Source organism: Chamaea fasciata, unplaced genomic scaffold (assembly GCF_029207755.1).
Source record: "Chamaea fasciata isolate MVZ Bird 193981 ecotype frontalis unplaced genomic scaffold, bChaFas1.0.hap1 SCAF_1, whole genome shotgun sequence".
Classification (NCBI taxonomy): Eukaryota; Metazoa; Chordata; class Aves; order Passeriformes; family Sylviidae; genus Chamaea; species Chamaea fasciata.
In genome coordinates, this window is record NW_027094086.1 from 119,545,064 (window position 1) to 119,564,259 (window position 19,196).

The 19,196-nt window shown below is 45.9% G+C and overlaps 1 protein-coding gene across 1 annotated transcript; it reads right to left on the reverse strand.

Moving 5' to 3' along the window:
* Window positions 1–14,743: 14,743 nt before the first annotated feature.
* On the reverse strand, window positions 14,744–18,221 carry EVX1 (even-skipped homeobox 1). The gene is made up of 3 exons (XM_066181392.1): window positions 17,783–18,221; window positions 16,042–16,292; window positions 14,744–15,305 (listed from the first exon to the last, which is right to left on the reverse strand). Exons 1-3 carry the CDS (start codon window positions 18,219–18,221, stop codon window positions 14,775–14,777), a joined length of 1,221 nt encoding a protein of 406 aa, XP_066037489.1. The 3' UTR covers window positions 14,744–14,774.
* Window positions 18,222–19,196: the final 975 nt, after the last annotated feature.

Sequence of the window (19,196 nt, forward strand, 5' to 3'; positions counted from 1 at the left end):
ACACAGAAGAAATCATGTTTTCTTAATCCAAGTATCTAATAAGCACTGAAAGAATGAAGCATACAATTGGAAACACATGCCCAAACAATGTGTGACTGGAAGGGGAAGCATGGTGTAAAGACTGACTTGTGTTTCCAATACCCCTAGAGAGAACTGACACCATGCAAAGGTGTTGGCACTGGTCTCCATTGGAAAATGCAACTGGAGGATGAAGCTCTGTTAATGAAACAATGACATTTTACTAAGTCTCTTAATTGAATCTACACTGGTATATTCTGTAGCAGATTCTCTTTTGATACTGCATAGAAATGGATAAAAAGTGAATTCCAAATAGACAGTGGAGATGAATGCGACATAATCACAGCAAGTACTGTGCCCAAAGTTAAAATTCAAAGCTCTGCACATTTCAAATAGCAAGATCAAAATGAGTCCATTTGGCAAAGCTGTTCTGGCCTGCCTGCTAACAGATAGAAGTGTTTGAAATTGTGGAACAGAAAGTCCCAAGTGTGCTTGATTGAAGAGCAGTCTGCAAACACAGATGATCAAATTGAGTAGATAACCTATCTATGGAATTGAATTTTAGACTTCCTTTCAAAGAATGCCATGGGACATGGAAGAATACAGGGTGCAATAAAGGCATGTAGCAAATCTTGTATGTCTGAGGCAATTTCAAAAAGGGAGGGAAAAAAAATCAGCGTACTAAAGTTAAAATTAATAAGTTGCTTCCAGGCAAAGCCATAGAAGCAGTAATGTAAGATGCAATCAATAGAGAATGACAAGACAGCAAAACAATTAATTGTCACAAAAAGGTTTTTTTCTATGTCTGCTTTTTTAAGGAAAAATCTTGCAAATAGGGTTTACCTTTCTTTTCATTTTATAATTTATTTTGTCGACAAAGATATCTGCATTTTTCTGATAGACTCTGCGTGCTTTGATTTAATCCAGATTCTGATATAAAAAGTTAAGTATTTGAGTGTAACACTTATTTAATAAGTTGAAAGCCAGATAACTAATAGATCAACAGAAGAGGCAGTCCTCACCTAAGGGACAACTATCATAGCTCCTCCAACAGTTCTCCTGTGAGTCACCACTGCTCATTAATTTTATCAATATTTTCAGGGGAAGAATTGCTGGAAAAGAATGTGAATTTCTTTAGACATAAATATATTTAAGGACTTGCCACTTTAACTAAATTACCTGGATCACATGGTAAATGGTCTCATGTCTCTTCCACATTCAACTTTATCACAGGATGTGGATCTGGAGTAGCATGTGGTTGAAACAGCTGAAACCTCTGAAAGATTGAGAATAACTGAACATGAATTCCCAAGGTGATGTGGTAGCTCATGGTGATAATTCAAACGGAGGTTACAAGCAGAGAGGATTTTTAACTACATGTAGCATAAATCCATCATTAGAATTCAATCTTCACTTTGAAAATGTTGCAGACTTATTGGAAGAATATTCAGAAAAGTGCTGGAATAACTAACCAGATTCAAGACACAATTTAAGATTTATTTTAGTTCATCCATGTACCTTCACTTCTAATTTGTCATCACTGAATGTTGCATTGAAGATCTCCATGGTGGCATAAAATGACATGAGATGACTGAAATCTCTAGGGAATGTAAAGTCACCAGAAAAGAACTGACATGAAATACAGTGATACCAGCAAATCCCTAAGCTATTGACTAAGGGCTATGAGATGTAGCTATCCTTCGCTAAATCAAATGCTTAATGTCATAGGCTTTCCAAAATGTGGCATCAAACTGGATACAGAGATAAAAATGCCACAATTGGTTATCTGTCAAGTTGCAAACAGCCAAAAAGACATTGAAGTGACCAAGATGATCAAGTTAAAAAATGAGAATCAATGCACTGCATAAGCAGAAATTTTGTGAAATCATCTTGTGACTATCATCCTCTGAGACTCACTGCAATTTGTGGTAGATGGTTAAAGAAATACTTTCAGGAGTTGAGAGGGAAGCATAAGGCATGGCTAGATGAATATCCGTATCAACTTTTTAGAGGCTCTTCCACACAAGTTACAAATATTGTTCTCAGTACTTAGCTTCTGGTCTGAAGTTCAACTTTTGGTTCAATGGAAGGATAGAACATGTGGTAATAGGAGAGAAGCAGCATGAAGAGTGTGTCCTATTCATGGGTAAGGGGAGTGGCTGGGAATCAGACAGAATGGCAAGAGGGTTTTAGTTCAGCGATGCCAAGGAAAACAGCCGCAAGATACAAACATGTTTCCAGTTACAAATCTGATACAAGAAACAACAAAGTTTGAATCGATGTAACAAAGAATATGAAGAAATTAAATTCTTTGGATTCTTTTACAAAAGTGGTAGGGTGTATTGATTGCACAGTCAGGGAAGAGGAAAGTTTTATTGGTGAGAAGATAGTCATCAGCACTACCACCTGGTGGGAGTAATCACATGAGCAGAGAAAGGAAGGAGGGAATACTAACTTGGTAATCATAATTTACGACCAACTGGTCTCAAAAGCATATGGATTGATGTAGTAAGTAACAAAGACCAGGGTGCTGACAGGTGCCTGCCAAAAATTGCCAAATTAAACCCAAGAATGGGATGCATTATCTCTTATACTTTTGTCTGCAATATCTAGACACAAAAATAGTAGCATCTGGACAAACTCAGTTCAGCATGTCTGCAACTTCATCTCATGCAGCTAGCAATAAACCATCACTGGTAGTTTCTAAAAATCGTGGGTAAATCCACATCTTGGAAGGCATGATGTCCAGCATGGAAAAAAAAATATTTTTTGGATCTTATTATAATGTATTAATTTTTAGACTGGAAACTGGTGGGCGGCTGAAGGCCGGAAATACATTGCATATGAGAAATGTCTACATGGAGGGCAAGTTTCTGATTCCAGAACAGTCCTCAGAGAGAGTGAAATGAAGGCAAAAATCTGAAATAAAAAATCACCATACAACATGCAGAAGGAATTGTATTACATAGCAATTACCCTACATTGCATTTTAAAAAACACAGGAAGTTGACAAGGGAATTTACAGACAACAGGAAAAATACAGGAGTAATATGCGGCAAAAGGGGTAAAAAGCAGCAAAATTTCTAAAGTATAGTAAAACCAAAAGAAATCCTCTCAACCATGTGGATCTACTATTAGCTGGAAGTGCAAAATCTTCAGTTGAAAATCAGGGTGATGTAATCTTAACAACAGAGGAAGACTGAGCACTTTTTAAAAGATTATTAACTAAAGAAGATATTAAACAGTGCCTACTGGGTTAGAGAATTCATCAGTGAATTTGGAAGTTCTTTTAAAAATAAAAGAAAATAACAGTGAAACTGACAAAATAGGAATTTAATAACTTGCATTCCTCTCCCAAATATGTCAATCAACATTGCTTTTATGAAAAAGTATGTCTTGGCATGGCATATCTGATTTATTTTAATGAGGTTATGGGATTAGTTTAGAAATATCTCAGCCTAGGATTCTGTAAGGAATTTACCCCTAGACATTCTAATATTCACGTGTTATATGTTATCCCTACAGTATCTTCAATCAGCAGGTGCCAGCAACTATTTAAAGCAAGTTCAAAATGGGCTAATTTGAAGAGCATGAAAGAGTGTCAGTGGTATAGACATCATTATGAAATGGGATTATGGCTAACATGGTTCTACACAGACTGGGATGTTCAGCACTACCGGCTGTTGTAATCAGGTGGTCAGAAATATGTACATACCTAATGCTAATAAAATTTTTGTCAAAGATGCACTTACCATATTGTTTGTGTATGTGGCACCTGCATACCTCCATAGCTACCACCATGTCTATGGAAGACTGTTCATATAGCAGAACTATCAGATGGCCTTTATTTTATCAGTAATCCCTTTTATTTTCCTCTAGTAAAACTTTTTTTTCTGGATATCAGGTCAGTCCTGCAGCTAAGGTGCATGAATGTCACAGAGAAATTTGAGCTGACAAAAAAAACCCCAAACCCATTCTAAATATTGCAAAATACAAAATAAAACATTTAGGAGCCCAGTCCTTATATGCTGAGGAACCTATTAGACAAGACAGAGGTGGAAAAAAGCAGTGTTAGAGTGAAGAAATGTGTGAACATGCAGACCCATGTCAGTGCTGCAGAACTGCATTTGGGCCACTGCAGTCCTTGGTTGCCTGGACAAGAAACATGAAGTAGAAATAAAAAGACAGGTTGCTGATGGAATGAATGCAAAATACCCTGATACTGTGTAGGTAGTTATGGGTTTTATGCTTTGAGAGAGGAGGCTGTAAAATTGGTGACAGTGTAAGAGAAAGCCTCACTCAGAGCTCAGTAGCTGAAGAAAGTGACTCTCACAAATTTCAGAGAGTCACTCTGAAATTTCAGTTGTCAGAGCAAAGATAGAGTGGTACTTTACTACCATATGTAAACTTCTTTAATGGAAAATGCTGGATAATAAAAGTTCAGTAACTTAGCTGAGAAGAACAGAAGGATAAATTACTGAACAACTTTTATTAGAAATAAAGAAACATGGAGGCTTTTTATTTTTCTGGTCTATTCTGTTTGCTTTAACCAATGAATCATGGCTGGCATATACTATCAAGATTCTTCATAAGCTGATAAGTCAGGTCACATCAAGCACCTGTTTTGAAAGTCAAATATATCATATTGCACTCAGTAAAAATTAACTGAAAGAAATCTAATGGTCTGTGATGTACAGGTCAAGCCTTAGGTTCCTCTAGATTTAACCTATCAGTTTATAAAGCAAATGTTTAACAAGTCTAGGAAACAACTAATTGTACACTTACAATATGATGATGTAACAGCAACTCTGATTTCTACTGGTGTGCCAGATTACAGGAGACATCAAGTGCCATCCCTTGCTGAAGGGGTAGTTATGACAAACTGAAACAACATGAACACAGATGCTCTAATTTACAGCCACTTTTTCAAGGAAAGGCTGCTGTGAGAATTATGCTCCTGCATAAAAAAGTGATTGGAGCTATCAGGGTAGATTATTTTGCCCTTGGTGGAGTTATATACCAATGATATGTTGTTGCCATAGCACCATGAAGCCATGTATTCCAATGTAGAAGTGTCACTCTAATTGCATAGCGGGGCTTTGAGAAATTTAAAGTCAGACCTTGGAATGTCCTCCTTTTGGCTAAAGAGTGAGGCTGTCACTGAAGACAAAGTAAACACAAAAATTGGCCTTGGCTGTAGGAGCTGTTTAAGATTCTGAATACACTGAAACTTTGTGATATCAGCCGATCATCACTTGCTCCAAATCTCAGGTGACTGCCCCTTTGTGGTGTTAAGTGCAATTTGGGTTTGGCTGGGGAATGTTGATTTGGGGAATATCCTCTGGGACAATGCCGGGGAAATCAGAAATCAGCACTGGGAGACAGCGTAGAGAGGGTTAGCATCTCTGTTTCCTGCATCTGGATCTCGAGAACCTACAGCAAACTCCCACTAGTGAAAATGGCTTTCTTTTCTTTCTTTTTTTTTTTTTTTTTTTTCTGTGGAGCAGCATTAGAAAATGGAGGTCATTATGTCCTTTATCCTGGCTTGCACTATTATTTTACAAATGCTTGCATACAGCCCTTGGGATACAAGTGCCAACTTTTTAATACAAAAAATCACTAGATGACTCAGACACATGGATAGCGACTGACGTACTGACATCAAAAGAAAGGAATCATAATTAGTGACACTACAGCTTTTTTTTTTTTACTTGGAGGACCTGGTGTCATTATCTGAAGTTAGATTAGATTAGATTAGATTAGATTAGATTAGATTAGATTAGATTAGATTAGATTAAGTGGGGACCAAGTAGATGCAGGAATAGCTGTCTCCTTACCGCCAATATGATTCAGTTGCTTATTGCTTCAGTATAGCTCTTTTGCAAAAACTTGCCTTTGTAACCCAAATGACACACAGGCTTTCAGGTGGGAAGCTGTGACTGCCAAAGCAGATGGAGGGGGGCTATAAGGTCATGTTACCTCTGTTTTCTTGTACCTCGAGAGCCAGAGTTAATGGGCAGTAATGCACTGCTTGGGGCTGAGAATGGCTCAGACATTCAAATTTGTCCATTTGCCTAAATCCACACCTCTGCTGGAACAGGAGCAGGGTTAGAACGTCATTCAGAGCCAAAGCAGCATAGGCTGAGTGCTCTCCTGCCTCCAGAATAGATTCCACTCCACATTTCAGTTGGCTGAAAGGGGAGCATAAACATTAGCAAAGTTAGGAGTTCCCCTCCGCCTCCCCAACCTTTACTTTCCCCTTCTCTTTCCTGCATGATTTTCTGCTTCATTTTTGGTTGTGAAAGGAGGCAAGACTGTGCTACTACATAGCTACTATATAGTAAATCAGACCTTTTGAGTTTGGATCAAATTTTACCTCAGGTCATTTATGGAAGTGATTTTGGAACCAATGACTCAGTGCCTCCACATTAGAGAAAATATCCCTCCCTGAAGTACACAGGCTTGAGTAAACGTTAGAATAATTGTAGGATAATTCCCAGGAGTGATTCATATTAATCGTGTGGATTTAGTAATAGTGTTGCTTTATTTGTTCTGAGACTCATCTTTGATCCTGCAACAACCGTAAGCAAACTTTCCCTATGTTGGCAAAAAAAATGCATTTGGGGACAAGTTAGGACCTTCAGAATTTGGTGCCAGGCAAGCAAGACAAAGAGAGTAAAACGTTTGTTTAATAAAATTTAGCAAGGTGAAATCGAGCTATTGAGAAAACTGGATGACCAGACTGTTAGGGACTTTTCCCTTTAATAAGAAATGGAGAGCATCCATTCCGGTGCAAATTCAGGTCTCTGTAACAAGTGGGGAAGTGGGGATTTTCAGGCTGTGATTTTTGGTAGCAGTACCTGACCCACATACACAGGGCTTCTGGGGACTGCACATAGAAGACGCCTATAATGTAACCCTGTACTGCTGCTCGGGAAGAATGTGGTGAAATGACAATATTTTAACACTGGAAGCACAACTGGAGAAGAGCAAGTAAAATAGTTCAGCTTACAAATATCGATCAGAGATGCTTTCTTGTAAAAATTCTGGTGGCTTATTTTTGAGGTGTACCCGGGTATTAGGGATTGATGGCTCCCGAAACAGCCACGAACTGCTTGCCTTCCCCAGAGACGCCTCTGCTAACAGCGAGTTTGAGAAGTCAGCATCCTTGCCGTTCTGCCAAATTGATTTCCTTATTAATCAAAAAATCTTGTCTTCCTCTGGCTTCAGGTGATTTTTTCTTTTAAAGGTTTTCTGACTACCGGAAGAAAAAGAAAAAAATGGAAAAAAAAAAAAAAAAAAAAAAAAGAAAATAGAAGAAAACCAGAATTACTCCAAGGTGAGCTTCCAATGACTTCTTGCTCCTTTTGACGGTTCTTGTCAACCACGAACTTTCCCCCCGTCTCTCTCTCCCTCTCTCTCTCTCTTCGAGTACCCTCTGATCTCAGAAATGTATTTTATTCATTTGATGAATGAAGCGATCAATTTCTCTTTTGACCAAGCGTTTTTGATTTAGAATAAATTGGCGAAGCGTTTTCCCCCCTCCCTGTGAGAGTGTTTGCTTTGTTTCCTCCTCCTCCTCCCCCAAGGTAAATCTAGACCGCTGTAACGGCATCTATATATACAATTGCTGTCCTTGAAATAAGACGTTTTATCAAGCGTCTTTAAATCTGCAGTCAGCCTCATTTAACCCCCAAAATTACGCTTAACAGGCGACCTTCATTAGCCAAATTGGAAGGAACGTGCGGTATGTGTTAAGCAGCGTCGTTTCCACGCTAGTGACCCCCCTCCGCAGCAGGCGGGGAGGGGGGCGCCGATGGACGGGGCCGGGATAAATGTGGGAGCAGCTACACCCCCACGCCTCTCCCTGCCCGGGCACACGGGTGACCGTGGGCACGGAGCTTCGCGAGGCTGTTTGCAAGCAGTTGGCCTCGGGTTTGCTTGGTCGTTTCCCCGCTCCTGTTCGGAGGGAGAGGGATGCGGGATTCCTACCGCCCGGCCGCATTATTTATCCGTTACCTTGCGAGCGGGCGGACGGGGCTTGCCGAGAGAGCTCTCGCCGCCTCAGCTCCCGGGTTGCCTGTCCCAGAGGACACCAATTAAAGGCACTAATTGGACAGCTATACATCAAAGTCTGTCGCTGAGACCGGCTCCTCGGAGATCTGGGGGTCCTATAGGCAGGCTTTTGTTTTAGGCACTGCTCCAGGTTCCCGTCTCGGGCTGCGCACCCGCGCGGCTCCTCCGGCCCGCTCTGCTGCCCGAAACCCTCGTGTTACCCCACCCCAGCACGGCCCGTGTGTGAGCGCGCCCCACGCTCTGCTTTCCGGAGCGGAAAAGCTACATTGATGTGGGGCTCCCGCTTCACTGGGAGGATGTCTCATCTCCCGTTGATCTACCTGGACTGACCCTCGCACACTCCCACCCATGAAACCCACCCCCCTCTGCCGTCAGGCTGTGTCGGCTCCCGGGGGCTCTTCGGTGACGCCCTCGTCCCTAGGAGTGGAACGGCGCCGGAGGTGCCGCGCTGCCCAGCGCTCCTCGGAGTCCCACCTTCAGGGTCCCTTGGGCAGAGGACTTGGGCCCGGGTTCTACCCCTACCATACCCCAGGTTTTCCCTTCGCACTGTACTCCCTGTGCACTGGGGTAAGCCTCTTTGGGGCAGCAGGTCTTTCTCCGAGCCCGGAATCACCCCTCGAGTCTGGGCAGGAGCCTATAACTGCTGTCCCAGACAGGGCGTCAGTGCCAGCGCGGATGAGGGCTCCAGGTACATGGAAGGTGTTTGGAGAAATGATGAGAAGCGAGAGGAGGCAGTTATACACCGACACCCTGACAAACAAGCCTGGTGTCTTCCCTGCTTTCCACCTCTTTTTCGAGCAATGAAACAATTCCCCCCGTTACGAAAGTGGTTTCTTTCAACTTTTGTAGAGGCTTTATTAACCCTGAGTTATTCGGGACCTCGGGCTTTCCCAAATGAGGCTGGTCCAAGCCCGAAAGAAAGAGCCTGAGCTTCCAGGAGAGATGCAGTGATTTTCCGCCGGCTTCATCCCGAGCCGGGCGGGCACCGCGGCGGGGGGAGGCCGGTTGTGTGCAAGGCTGGCCTCGGCCTAAGACAGGGCTGCTGGTACACATATATATCTCGAGTAGGAGCCAGTCAGAGGCAGAAAATGACAGGTGTCCCCGCAGGAGATCTTGGCATCCCCGGGCTGAGCAGCGGAGCGGTCTGCTCATTCTTGTGTGGTTAAAAAGCTGCTTTTAAACGTGTCCTTTCTGCGGCCATCGCCCTCAGGAGCAAAGCACGGCCCCGCAGGGACTAGACTGGGTGGCCCATGAAGGAGCGCGAGTGGCTGCGCTGAAGAGCCTAAGAACCGATACGGCAGGGATCGAGTTTGGTGATGTTCCCCTTTATTCCCCACCTGCAGTTCCCTTCCTTTCCTCAGGCCGGGGAGGATGTGCCGGGAGAGCGAGGAAGTGTTTGATCATTTACTGCCCACGGAGGCATTTGTTTTTCATTTTGCAAACGCTTCTCTTTAAGTAATTGTTCCTGTTAAGAGCGTATACCTTTCACTGGGCTTCACCGCGCTATAAATAATCTCGATGAAGATGCAAGGATATGACTTTCACAAGATTGGACAATTGATTAAATCTGTGACCTGCAATTGCGAATAATCTTGGAAGGCTATTTAAACAGATGAAGGCCTAAATTGTCTTGCTTGTATCTGAATTAATTTCTCATTCATCATCATTATGGAGTGATTGGTTCTATTCAGGCTTTGCAGCCTGCTGGAACGAAACTGGATTTAAATGAGACTGTAACACAATTTAAATGCTCCCCAGATTTAACGAGGCCAATCGAGCAGCTGCAATAAACACAAATATTTTTCTAAACAGCCTTGTTTTAAATAATTACTTAATACTTTCATGTGATGTTCTTAAGTGGCAATTTCTGTCTCTGAAGTCCCAGGCACTTCTTTGCAGAGAGGGCAGCTGGGAAAATCAGTTTATGTGTTTGCTTTGCGTGTATATGTGCATGCAATACACCGATGGAGATTCTTTAGAATGAGGTTTGTAAATATTAGTGTAAACCTGCACTACATTCTTGGTCGTAGATACACTCCGTTTAACTGATTTTTTAAAAAAATGGAGGGGGCGGTGGGGGAAGGCAAACTCTGAATTGGAGGGCAGAGGAGAGATCTATTTATTTTCTTGTTAGATCTTGGACTTGCTGTCTCTTCTTCCTCCTACCTGAGAGAGAGAGAGAGAAGAAAAACTTCCTAAAACAGGGACCAGTCCCTACGGGGATCTACCCTAACCCATCGTAACCCAACCCTTTCTCAGTACCAGCTCTCCAGGGCCAGGACGGGACGCTTCCGCCTCACAAAAGGAGAAGCGAGAAGATCTGAAAGAAGCAGACAACATATAAGGGGCTCTGGGTGGAAGGATGAAGCAAAAAGCGCGTGGGACTGTTTTCTCTCTGCCTTTACATCCACCCAGGAACCTGATGCGCCTAAATGAAGCCATTTGTGTTGAAGAGTCTTCAGCTCGTCCTGACGTGGGCTTTACCCCAGGGTGACACTATTGTAAGAGGCAGGACAGCGAGCCTTGGGGTGACATATGGTGGAGGGTGTTTTCGGGGGCTAAACTCGGTAGTAAAATAAAGTAGCCAGGCGACCAGGAGAATAATAGAAAGCAAAAGGATTTTTCTGATAGACAAGCCAAAAAGCTAAAGGAGCCGCATGCTTTTCTGCAGGTGCCGGCAAATGACCGAACAACCCAGCAGAAAACGTGAAATATGGAGAGAAGGTTTGCCAATGATTTAGGCGCTGAAGTAAAGCATAGTGCTGGGAAAGCAGATCCGATCCAGTTTAATCATACAACCTTAATAAAAACATATAGTCTGAGACGGGAAAGTAAGCGTCAGTCTCGTTGCTATTTCACTTAATGGTACGGGAGGTGACAGATAAAACACAACAAAGATGGGCTGAGTGATTTGATAGTAAAGGAGCAATTTAATGCGCGAGTTACAGCGCTGCTCCACGGGATTGTTTAGGCTTAACCCGCTCTCTAGAGCTCATCTTCTTCCTCTTCTGGTCCTTTTTTTATTAGTAGTATTATTATTCAGTTGTTTAAAATGAGCATTATCCCAAACATATGCAGTGCAATCAGCTCGGTCACACTTACAAGAACACGCTTTAATAAGGCAATCAATCAAACGCTAACAAGGGAGGGCTGGGGGGGGTAGGAGGGACGGCCTTTAGGATCTGAATTTGGCTGGCCAGGGAGCGAACCCAATGTAGCACATGGGGTACCCCGAAGACAACTCCACTCCCGCTGGTGACAAGGGGCCAGGTGCCCATCACCGGCTCCCCCAGGGACCTCACCCCAATCCCTCGAAGGTTCTCATCCCCGACCAGGGCGAGGCCATGCCTGCCTGGTGGCAGTGGCTCAGGGCCAGAGGCAGAACCTGCTGCGGGCTGGGTGCCCTGTGTGTGCCCTCGGCGCCGTCAATGCCCCACGCGTGCCCAGAGCCAACGCCCCACGTGGGGCCGCGGACACCGCCGGCGGCGAAGGCGTTAACGGCATCGGCCCCACGCAGCAAATGGAAAATTTCATTATGAAGTAATGAGTAATTCCTCCCACTGAGATGTATTGTTATATCTTCCACTTCAATTTAGAAGCACAGCGGCTCAATTACCTAGAAAATACAGTCAATTAAAGGCTGCTGATTGGACACGAGGACGGATCATCGATCTTGTACTTTCCAATATCGCTCCAGACACCTCATTTTCCCTCCCCTATTAACTGAAAATACTCTTGGCATTACGGCGACCCGCAGCCTATTTACCTGTCGCAGGCAATCTCTGCCCTGTGACCGAGCCGCGGAGAAATTCACAGCCACCGTTTGCCGCACCATCCTGCAAGAGTGGGCGATCGGGAGGGCGGCTCTGGAGCCGCGGGGACCGCAGCGACCGTGCCGGCTGCGGGCGCTGCCTCTCCCTGTCCCTGCCTCCCCGCTCCCCGTCTGCCAAGCGAGGATGTCCCAGTCACGGGTGGAAGTGGTAATCAGAGGCTTAAATGTTCTTTTTCTCTCACACGCACCTAAATATATAAAATACACGTATTTGAATATGTATATATATATATATATATATATATATATATATATATATATATATGTGTGTGTGTGTGTATATATATATGTATATATATATATATATATGTATGTATATATATATATATATATATATATATATATATATATATATATATATATATATATATATATATATATATATATATCTACATATATATCCCTGTGCGCCAGCCGATGGCATTTTCTGAACAGATCATGGTGCCGCGATCGCAGCAGCAGCCCCGGCCGGATCTTGGCCTGAGTTCACGGCCCAGCAGGTGCCTGTGCCCGGCCGAGGAACGAGGGGTCGTGGGCTATGTAGGAGCCCCCGTTTTCGGTGCGTAGTGCTCATCTGCCATGCTACCCCTCCCCCGACCTCTTCAGCGCTCCCTTCTGCCGGAGTCGCCGGGGGAATGGTATCAAGCACTGGCTCCGCAGTTCCTATTTTATCGGGCTGGTTCTTCTGTCTGATGGAAGAAAAGTAAAAGAGGGGGATGTTGTTCGGCTCTGCCCTTAGATGCTGTTTACAATTGTTATTTCCGGAGGGTGGGGGGACGGGGAGGGAGAATCTATTTGTGAGTGTCCAAAAAGGGCCATTGCTTACCATGTCTAAGAGGAAATCTCATCGACGAAGGGTGGGATAATCTGGCCTTAATGATTTAAAGATTGTGACTTTGGATAAGGTTTTTAAAAGCTGTAATAAACAATTTTTTTTTATTGGAAAAAATATATCCTGGCACGCTCGTGTCTCTTTCCTGCTCTCCATCAGCTACAGGGAAACGCTGCTATGCGCTCCCTCTCCTAAAGACAAAAAGTCTCCGGTGTAGCAATAAACCAGAGGCTTCTGAGCAATTTAGTACAAAGTAGATACAGAGGTGTCAACACGTCTTTGTTCTGTCCAGCATTTATTTTCCTGCTTGTTGAACTGTAACTATTAGAAACTCAATGGTGAAATTCGTCTTAAGCAACACTTTACCTTTTTTTTTTTTTTTTTTTTTTTAACAAGCACGATAAAAATGTGGGTGAGAGGTTGTTAAAACGTGTCATTATTATCGGTTTTGGTGTTGTTATTTTTGTTCCTATTAAGTTTTACTCCGACATGGTAGCAAATTATGGCAGTGTATTTTGGGGGCCACTTTAAAACAGAATGAAATAAATAATGTCGGTTTTAAAAGAAACCACTACCCGGCTCCGTGCCCGTGTTTTTTTGTTGGTTTTTTTTTTTTTTTTTTTAATTTAGGGAAATCCAAGCAAGAGCAATGATGCTACCTTCTTCCGAAATACCCTCTGGATAGGAGACGGATGGGTGAGTTTGTGAAAGAAATACCCCTCAAGAAGGAAGAGTGATCAGTGTGACGGACGCACACATATGCGAAGATTAGGGATGGAGAAAGAAACACGAAACCCGAAAAATGAAATAATTAATTTAAAATAAAATAAAAATAATTTAAAAAAAAAGACACAGCAAGGCAAAGGCAATGAAAGAACTGAAGGCTGAAGTACAAAGGAAGGGAAATCGCCTTTGCTCCAATTTACAGACTGGTGATTGTCTGAAGGAGTTGTGCTCCCTGTCACCTCTAATCTCTTCCCTTGGCGGCTTGTTAGCGTTTGGCACGGGGTCTTTGCTCACAGAGCATTGTACATTCGATATTCAAAAACCCTCTTTACATATACATCACTTGCTAATTTCTTCAGTGTGTGCACATTTCAGCGACTGATAATAGAACATTGTTATTTAAAGGACAAATAGCTCTGACCCATAAAGAGGCAGGAGCTCGTATTTTTCCCCTGCCAGTTCCAGTCTGCCTCTTAAAAATAAAAGTTGGAATGAAAGAGGAAATGAAATGCTGGATTTCTGCTCACAACGAAGGACGAGACAAGGGAGGGTAGAGAATGCAATTAAACGACGAAAGTAATGTATAGAATGACAGGTTTTCTTTATGGTAAAGCATTGTTATTTTCCATAGAGACAACTGGATAATACTGTCGAGTTGCAAACCAGAAACATTTTGGGTTTTGTTTTGGGTTTTTTTGCTGTTTGTTTGTTGTTTTTATTTTCTGAACACTGAGAGATTACATCTGCTTTCTTCATGAGCACAAGCCATTTCGTTATCAAGATAGTGTTTCTTTCAAGTATTTCAGATTTTCCTTCTCGGTCTCATAGTTTGTGCATAAGGTTTGTTGTGATCCGTAGAAGCCCCAGCCCTTAGGAAGAAGTCCATCCACGGAAAAGAAAGTCCCAGCACATTTCTATAGGTAGCTGGTAGGAGCAGATTTCATTCGAGTTGATTTTCTTCCTCCTTCGTGCCTAAATTCATTCTCAGAGATAAATCGCTAGTAATTTCTTTCCTTCTTCTTTCTTTTATTTTTTCCCTCGGAATGTAAATCCTTTTAAGACTGAGCTAATTTTAGTCCTTTTCTTTTTCTTTTTTTTTCTTTTTTCTTTTTTCTTTTTTTTTCTTTTTTTTCTTTTTTTTTTTTCTTTTTTCTTTTTTTTTTTTTTTTCTTGCTGTGGGGGTCCACGGCTGAGGAGAGAGCACGATTAAATAAACATGGGCTGTAGGTACATTAACTCGAAGAGAAGTCCGGGAAAGGGATGAGTGTTTAATAACCCTGAGACAAAGGTTTATCTCGTTAAAGGTACTTCTTCTCTCTGGTCCATGGAAACTGAGGTGGCTTTGCTCAGCACAGAGGGCGTGAAAGTGAGAAAGGAGTCAGTCCTGGTTGTGGCCGAACAGGTAAAGTCTGATCCGGAGGGTCTCTGCGCCAGCCCGTTGGACTGGCCGCTGTGGCATGCCAGGCAGGAGCAGGGGTTGCCCCCGGCGCTGCTGAGTCCATGAGTTGGGGCAGGGTAGAGAGAGGGATGTCTGAAAGCGCACAGCAGTTCTGGTCTCGGGTACGGGTGGGAGAGGACCCTGAAGGTGTCCAGAGGCCTCAGAGGGGTACTGAAGGGGGTGGCGGCAGAGGCCGATGTGGCGCCGATGCCCATGTGGGAGTAGTAGGGCAGGGGCAGGTGGGACGGGAATGGATACGGCAGGTTCCCGGTGGCTGCCGCGTGGCTCATCATGTACGTATAAAACGCCGGGTCGGCCGGGTGAGGCCAGGTCATGGCCAGGCGCTGCCGCTTGTCCTTCATCCTGCGGTTCTGGAACCAAACCTGCGGACAGAGGAGAGGCGAGAGCCGTCACCCGCCGCCGCCCCGCTCCGCCTGGCCGCCGGCCCCGGCCCTGCTCCCAGGGCGGCGCGGCGGACGTGGGTCTGCCGGAGAGGGGAGACCGGCGCCAGCTTTCCCTCCTAGAGGGAGTTGTCATCACGTACAGAGGGATCAGTTAAGCCCCTATAAAAATCTATCGGGAGACCCAGAGAAGCAGCCCTTTTAGGGTGCTTATTTTCCTTTTTACTTGTTAGGGCTTGTCCTGCTGCCCCCCCCCCCCCCCCAGCCCCCGTCCCTGGGTCCCGGCCAGCCGGGCGGCTCTGCCTCATTGCTGCCCTTTCGCATCCCGAACTACCTGGGATTGTTGCTATCGGGTTTATTTTCATGTGCAAATATTTTGGAAAAGGCAAAGCAAAGCGAGATCGAAACAAGATCTGCTGCTCTGGCTTCCTCTTCCCTCCCCCAAGAACTGAGCGAGGTTTGGACTGAACCGAAGGGAGGATTAAAAATAATCTGCTAGGGAGAGGGCAGATTAGCGGCGCTGGCCGGGATGGCTCCGGGAGCCGTGTCCCGTCTCCCGCATTGCTGCAGGGTGCGGGCAGGGCCAGGAAAGGGGCGGGAGGCGGGGGAGCTGAGAGGGAGGGTTATGCTGGCGAAGTGTTTTCCCGAGTTTTGCAAGGAAGTTTGGCCATACAGATTTATATCGTGCTAATTGGAAACATGTCCGAGCTGCGTGTACCTTGATGGTGGTTTCTGGCAGATTTAGAGCAGCCGCCAGCTCACATCTCCGGGGCCTGGACACGTAATTCTCCCGGTAAAACTCCTTCTCCAGCCGGGCGATCTGCTCGCGGGTGAAGGCGGTGCGGTAGCGGCGCATCTGGTCGCTGGCGCTGCAGGCCAGCGAGCCCTGGGAGCCGCCGCTGCCTCCGCTGCCCTTGGGGTGATCCCCCGCGCCGCTGGGGCTGCCGGCCAACGCCTCGGAGCACGGCCCTGGTGGGGAGCCCGGAGCAACGACACACGCTCGAAGGCGGGCGGGCACGGAGGGATGCTCGCCGTCCACCTTCCCAGCGAACCCACTTCGGCCCCCCCATTCCGCCCCATTCGGCGTTCCCGTGTCTGCCCCGGTGTACTGAGGGTATTGGGGCACTGACAGCCAAGGAGGAGGGCGGCGAGAAGGGGGATGAAACACCGCCTAAGGGTTTGAGAGGGGCTTATTCACTCTGGGTGGCTGGTTACCTGTCCCCCATTCTCCCCGACACACACCCCCCGCAATGGCGGTGTCTGCTCGCTGAGCCTCCCGCTCGCTTGCCGCACTGGGAAACCGGAGCGTCTGGAAAGGGCAGGTGTGCTCGCCGTCCGTGTACCACGGCTCCGCTGTCCCTTCCTCCAGGCCAGCAAGGACCCAGGAGTGGAGCAGCCAGCAGACAGAGACTGCTCTCTGAGGGGAAGGTGAGGCCTTAGGAATCTCCGCTCGGCTTCCAAAGAACAGGATGTGATCTTTTCAACGAGCCTCTAAGGGATGAGGGAGGACAGACAGCGCTCTCTACGTTTCCCGGCTTCTTGAAGTGACTGAGGAACGGGGAGGGGGAGAGGTGAATTGTTGTCAGGGTAGGGACGTCTTTGCCGGGCTGGGAAGGTGGGAATAGGGAGTGGAGAGTGGGGGCAGGGGGAAAAGGGGCCTGTCCGCTGCCTTTGCTTTCAAATGCAACTCTCCCTCATTGTGCCCGAGACCAAAGGCAATTAATTCATTGGGACCATTTCCGAGCTGGCGCCACCGAGACATAGAAGTGACAAGGTAATTTGGACCTCTCCCTTTTTTTTTTTTTTTTTTTTTTTTTTTTTTTTTTTTTTTTTTTTTTTTTTTTTTAACCCAACGTGCAAACAAGGCCCTCGCTACCGCACTTGGGGCTGGCATGAGTCGGCGAGCGATTTTATGGTCTTTATGGGCGCTTCCGCACTCGCACGGGCACATTTCATCCTACAAAACCACAAACAGCTCATGGCCAGAAAACTCGTTTGATCTTACCCCCCCACACACACATACAAAAAACTCCGCCGGTGTGGAGGATCGTAAGGGATTTCCTGAAGTATGCACTGTCCAGGCGATGGGGAAGAATAAAAATAAAATAGAACAGATTGAAGAGGAGAGCGCGTGGTTTTCTTGGCCAAAAAGATCCTACGGGACAAGCTGTAGACCTGACACATCTACGACGGGAAGCCTGGCTCCCCTCCAGGGACGCGGGGGCTGCCCGGTGTCGTGTCCTCTGACTCCCAAACAAGTCTCCCGGTGGCAGGGAGGTGAGCAGTCAGTCAGGAAAGAGATCACACACGCGCAGACAGACACACACACACCCGATTTCGTTGTCCCTCGCTCAGCTGGTGAGGGGAAAAGCCCCTCCGGCAGCCCCCCCGCCCCACCAGTGCTGCCACCCAGCCCCGGAGCGGACGTGGGGCCGGAGGCATGGGAAGGAGTTGGGTACCTTTGCTGTGCTGGTACTCGGCGCTCCCCGTGGCGCAGTCCGGGGTGCAGCTCACCTCGATTTCCTCATAGAAATCCGACTCGGTGTCCGAGCTGCTCTGCTGTCCTTTGCTGGAGGGGAGCTCCGGGGCGGGGGGCTGCTGTCCTGCCGAAAGCAGTGCTGCCGCCGCCGAGCGGCTCTCCGGCACCGTCCCTGTCCCTGGCAGCACCTCCACCTCCTCTTCGTCTTCTCCTCCGCCACCTCCTCCTCCTCCTCCTCCTCTCTCCCGGGACGACAAGGGGCCAGGTCTGGGGCTGATGCAGTTCCGATGGATCATCTTCTCCTGCGGCTCCGCAGCGGGGCTCCCCACTGCTTCGGACAAATTAGGCACCCTCTTGCCAACTAGAGCCCCAAGAGTAGTCCCCTCCAGAAACATCACCATCTCCTTCCTGGTTTCCATTGTGGCTTTGCTTAAGGGAGGGGAGAAAAAAAATCCAGATCTCTTCCCCCTCTCCCTCCTGCTCCCGCCCCAGCCTCGTACAAACCCAGCAACCCTCTCCTGCCAATGCAGAGGAGTCAGCGGTGAGATAGGGTGACCTTGTGATGCGAGCGCTACACTCTGCTGTGCTGCTCTGGGAGGGATCACCATTGCCCTCTTCTTTCTAAGCTGTCATCCTCAATGGTGCAGTCGTCATTACAGTACCACCGGTGACGCCACACATTGATTGCCAGTGGATAAATAGAAACGTCTGCCATTGGGAAGATGAAAGGAAGAGCCGGAGCGAATGGGCTAAATGCGTGATGCGCCAGGTGTAGGAGCCTGAGATGGAGAGGGAAGTGTGAAAAAGAGATGCATATGGAGCTGCAAAGGTGTTGTAACATGCGGAGAGAGTTCCGCGGGGGGAAGCCTTGCCTGACAATTAAATAGCCCTTTGACTGCTTTAAGCCACAACCTTGATGTAGAATTGAGGCGAAGATCCTTAGCTGCATCCTGGAAGTGAGAAGATACGTACTCAAGCCTCTTCCTTGGATGCATTATTTATTGCTGGCAATCAGCTTCCGCCTAACTGCATATATAAGGCTTCTAAGAATCCTTTGCAAACTTGAAGATAAAGAAATGCGCTGCTGACATTTGAATGTAAAAATAGCTTTGATTTCTTGCTCTGGGTCAATATCGGTTCCTATCGGTATAATTGTCATTGCTTTCTGTTTACTGAGACTAAAATGTTAGTTTACCATTTGGAAATGCGGTTATATGTTTATTGCTTTTTACATATGAGAAGATAAAACTACTTATCTTGCAACTGTAGTTATTCTGGCTATCTGCCGTTTATCTTTTGCTCTTATTTTTCCCTTTGCTTTTTCCATTCTCCACGTTTCTTGCGCCTTCATGAGAGCTTTATGTCTCCTCTCCTTTCTTCTTTTTAACTAATTG

Bases quoted from the DNA above. Each gene is read 5' to 3' on its own strand.
- EVX1 (XM_066181392.1), bottom strand. From the start codon at position 18,221: ATGGAAACCAGGAAGGAGATGGTGATGTTTCTGGAGGGGACTACTCTT. The intron at 16,293-17,782 runs GTACCCAACTCC...GCTCCCCACCAG, and splicing joins CGAGTACCAGCACAGCAAAG to GGCCGTGCTCCGAGGCGTTG. The intron at 15,306-16,041 runs GTACACGCAGCT...CTCTGTCCGCAG, and splicing joins TGCCAGAAACCACCATCAAG to GTTTGGTTCCAGAACCGCAG.